The 3,880-nt window shown below is 34.4% G+C and overlaps 1 protein-coding gene across 4 annotated transcripts; it reads left to right on the forward strand.

Moving 5' to 3' along the window:
- The first annotated feature begins 960 nt into the window (after positions 1–960).
- LOC113783639 (probable LRR receptor-like serine/threonine-protein kinase At4g30520) lies at positions 961–3,646 on the forward strand. 4 transcript variants are annotated; one of them, XR_003469939.1, is made up of 7 exons: positions 995–1,028; positions 1,241–1,474; positions 1,628–1,679; positions 1,970–2,043; positions 2,135–2,197; positions 2,854–2,931; positions 3,403–3,646. XR_003469939.1 is itself a non-coding variant. In XM_027329832.1 (4 exons), exons 1-3 carry the CDS (start codon positions 1,916–1,918, stop codon positions 2,489–2,491), a joined length of 402 nt encoding a protein of 133 aa, XP_027185633.1. In that variant the 5' UTR covers positions 1,692–1,915; the 3' UTR covers positions 2,492–2,513; positions 2,854–2,870. The 4 variants fall into 4 exon arrangements, 1 of the variants encoding a protein (XP_027185633.1); XR_003469938.1 differs by lacking the exon at positions 3,403–3,646 and having other exon boundaries at positions 961–1,028; positions 1,328–1,474; positions 2,135–2,513; positions 2,854–2,870; XR_003469937.1 differs by lacking the exon at positions 3,403–3,646 and having other exon boundaries at positions 2,135–2,513; positions 2,854–2,870.
- Positions 3,647–3,880: the final 234 nt, after the last annotated feature.

Genomic DNA, 3,880 nt, shown 5'->3' on the forward strand with positions numbered 1-3,880 from the left:
CACAGTCCAACTCATAATTTTGATATTAAGAAAATACTAAATATCAATTTTGTGGTGATTCAAGCTTTGTGAGTTCAAGTTGTGTGGGAAATTAACATAAAAAATTTATGTTTCTTTTGTTTGTTTTGAATCCTTCATTTGTTAGTTGATGTCTCACCTAACTTTTAGCATTTGCTAATAGGATATATGTCCTTGGTAGATTTTATCAGTAGTGTATAAACAGACAAAAGTTAAAAAAAGAGGAAGGAATGTTAATTATGTTAATTTTTAAAGGCATGGGTTTTTATGCAATAAAGATTGTCTAATTAATGCTCACTTGTTTTGGACCCTATTACTTACCATATACAGTAAAATGTTGTCATCTCTGTAATAATTCTAGAGTCAACTAGAATTTAACTATTGGAAGATAATTGAGCAAAGTTTTAAATTATGATTTTGGTGATAATATGAGCATTTAGCATTGTTATAGGGACCCTTTTATTTGATATTCAATTTACTATTTTGAGTGTAATTGCTCAATAAAATCCCTGATACTCTAAGATGAATTGTGTGGTCAAGTGATCTAAAGAATTCTCAAAAGATATGGTCAAGTATATTGTAACACTACAACAAAAATGGCTTTTCTTGACACGTGTATAAGGACACTTGTTGGTTTGTGTCATTATAGCACTTCTATCATGACATTTGTTATCAAATCAATAATATATACTTTAATTTTTTTTTATTTTATCTGATATAAAAATAATAATGTGTCTTTAGATTCCCTATCATGACACTTGAGAAAATGTGAGATACACCAAAAAAATTAAAACATAAAACGATGTCGTTTGATTTTGGCGGAAGATTCCTTTGCCAAAACACTTAGTGAAATCTCAAAATTTCATTTTGCCGGCCAGCAAAATTTTGGCTCTTCTCATCTCTCTCGGCAAACTGTCTCTCAAAGCTCTCTGCCAAAATTTTCCTTTCCCCACAAAGTTTTTTCTGCTGAATCTCTCCGCAATCAAACTACCTTTGCTTCCCTATTGAAGGTATGTAATTGCATGGTTACTTTTTGCCCTAAATTGTACAATTTTCTGATTTCCTGCTCCTGCTCTGTAAACCAACTGATGTGAAAATAATTAACTCCTGTAAGCTGCAATAAGATTCTGTGGTATGCTAGTTCAAGTTCGATACTGATTTTTCTTCTAAAAGTTGCTTCATTCTCAATCTTGTTTTCATGATTTTCTGTTTCGGCTGACAGGTAAGAACTATATATTAGTTGGCATGGTTCACAAGCCCAATTAATTATAATAGATGCAGAGCTAATCAAAGAATTACTAACCAACAGAGAAGGCGCTTACCAGAAAATGGATATGGAAGGCATTGCAAAGAAATTATCAAATTAATAGGTGAGCCGCTTATAACAAATGAGGGGAAAAAATGGGCAAAAGTACACAAACTGGCTAACCACTCATTCCTTGCAGAGAGCCTAAAGGTAAGCCTTCTTCTATGTTAATCACATCACGAGTCAAGAATAAGAAAGTTCGTTGTCCCATATATGAAAATGGGAAGTGAATTTGGCATATAATATTGCTCGAGTAATTCCCTATACATGATTTGCTTCTCATAAGAATAACCTTTTGCACAGAGCAAGGTACCAGAAATGATTGCTAGTGTCGAGGCGTTGCTGGAAAGCAAAGGTATCAGCTCTCGTCTTATGCCAAAAAAGCTCCTCTTGCCCCCTGCCCTGTACCCCGGCTTCTCCCACATAAGTGACCACTACCCTTTATACTGGATTTGTTGTCCATAACCTGTTCGATAAAATGTCAACCTTCTTTCCTTTGGTACTGATATTAATTTACTCAATAATATATAAACTAATAGAATTATTGTAATTAAGATGCTTTATCCTCTTTCATATCTGTGAGCGCATTTGATGTGTTTCTGTTGCTTTGACATATGCTTGTTTATTGCTGATCTCTTTCTTCAGTCTGTAATTAAGAAGAAGTATGGCCAAGATGCAACAAATGTTGGTGATGAGGGTGACATTGCTCTAATATCCAGGTTAGTTCATGGCATTTTGCTAATATGCTTCCTGTTCATTGTTCAATTCGGTTGTCATATATTTTACAACTTTGTGACTTTGACATTTCAGGAGAACAAGGAAGGTCTTGAATTGCTTAAAACAGCTATTGCTAAAGCTGGTTACACTGGTAAAGTAAGTATTGGAATGGATGTTTATACTGGTTACACTGTTCTTGAATGCTATGGGTATATGTTTTGCTGGTGAAAATGGAGCAGATGTCAAAGGCGGATGTTTGTATGGAAGCAGGCTGCATCCAAGCTTAGGGGTGTACAAGTTTTTACTTACACAGAGCTTGAGATTGCAACAAACAAATTTAGTGCAGCAAATGTGATAGGAAATGGAGGGTATGGGGTAGTGTATAGAGGGATTTTGAGTGATGGCACTGTGGCTGCAATTAAGATGTTGCACAGAGAAGGGAAACAATGAGGAACGTGCCTTTCGGTTAGAGGTTAGTGGACTTCATTTATTGCTAGTTTTCATATTATCCAATTTTTTAAGCTACATAAGCTTGTCAATTAAACTCATCTGTACACTCAATTGAAGATTTTTTTTTTGTTTTTTGGTATTTTCCCCTCTTTGGCTAAATACATTGGGGAATAAAGGGAAGTGGTGAGTGAGAATGGAAGTGAGATATTTGCCTAAAAAATTAATGGTACTTCTGGCATTGGTCCAGCCATTGCTTTCTTGAACATCCTAATTGAACTTATTTGATGGGTGCTTGTCTGTGGTATGGTTTATTTCAACAAGTCTGTATTGAAATCAGTTTGAAGGGTTTGAAATTGCTGCAGGTTGTGATTGGGATGGAAGTGGCTGCTTCTGAGTTTTATGGTAAAGACAAGACTTATGATCTAAACTTTAAAGAAGAGGTATTGCTTTTTCACATTTTCTCCCCAGATTGTTATGTCAAACGTTCGAATTCATTGCTAAGCCAAAGGATAAAATTACATCTAGATTCATAAATTCTAGTCTTCTAAAGGGGGGTAATTTCAATCATGACATCTATCTTTTTTGTCATTCTTCTTCTTTATTTAGTATGTTTGCTGCTTTAGTAGTATGTTTGGTGATAGCAAGTAGAAATTTCAGTGCAATGATGGCAACTGGATCAGTGTGTTATTCCAAAACCTTTTGATATACAAGAAAATATAACTTGCGTTATCACCTTTGCTTTTGCCAGTTAAGTTTTGCAAACCTGCTTGGTACCAAAATTTGGCTATTCAGCAATCAACTTTATTTCGAATGAAATGAATCCTGTTTGGTATCGTTACTTTACATTAGAACGTAATTGCTAGGTGCTGATATCTTTAATTTATTTTTTTATTTCTTGTCTTTCTTTGCAGAATAATGATGGCTCACAAAAGATATCAGGTTATGACTGAAGGCTCTCATTTCATTGGAAAGTTTGGAAGCTACTGCAAGTTCTTTCTACTTGCTAGGGATGAGAATATTTTAGTTTGTGCACAAGAGAATCTTTTAAGTTTGTGCACATGAGAATCTTTCAAGTTTGTATTTGTTAGGGATTTGTTATGTTAGTACTTGTTACTGACTTTTAGTTCAACAAATTATATTTGAGTATTGACTTTTGCTTTTAGATTACTATATGGATTCTGTTCTTGGGGATAATTTTACAAGTCCTTTGGGTTTCTGATTGACAGAATGTATAGCGGGGAGCCCTACCTGCAGGTTGCTTCTATATCAAAAAGAAAAGAAAAAAAAACTCCTGGCAGTTAAAAGTGTCAGCATAGAATTCGATATTCTAATGTTGTACTATACCTATCCTGACACTTTCAATTATCAAGAAAAGGGATTTTTGTTGGC

The sequence above is a fragment of the Coffea eugenioides genome, chromosome 9 (assembly GCF_003713205.1).
Source record: "Coffea eugenioides isolate CCC68of chromosome 9, Ceug_1.0, whole genome shotgun sequence".
Lineage (NCBI taxonomy): Eukaryota > Viridiplantae > Streptophyta > Magnoliopsida > Gentianales > Rubiaceae > Coffea > Coffea eugenioides.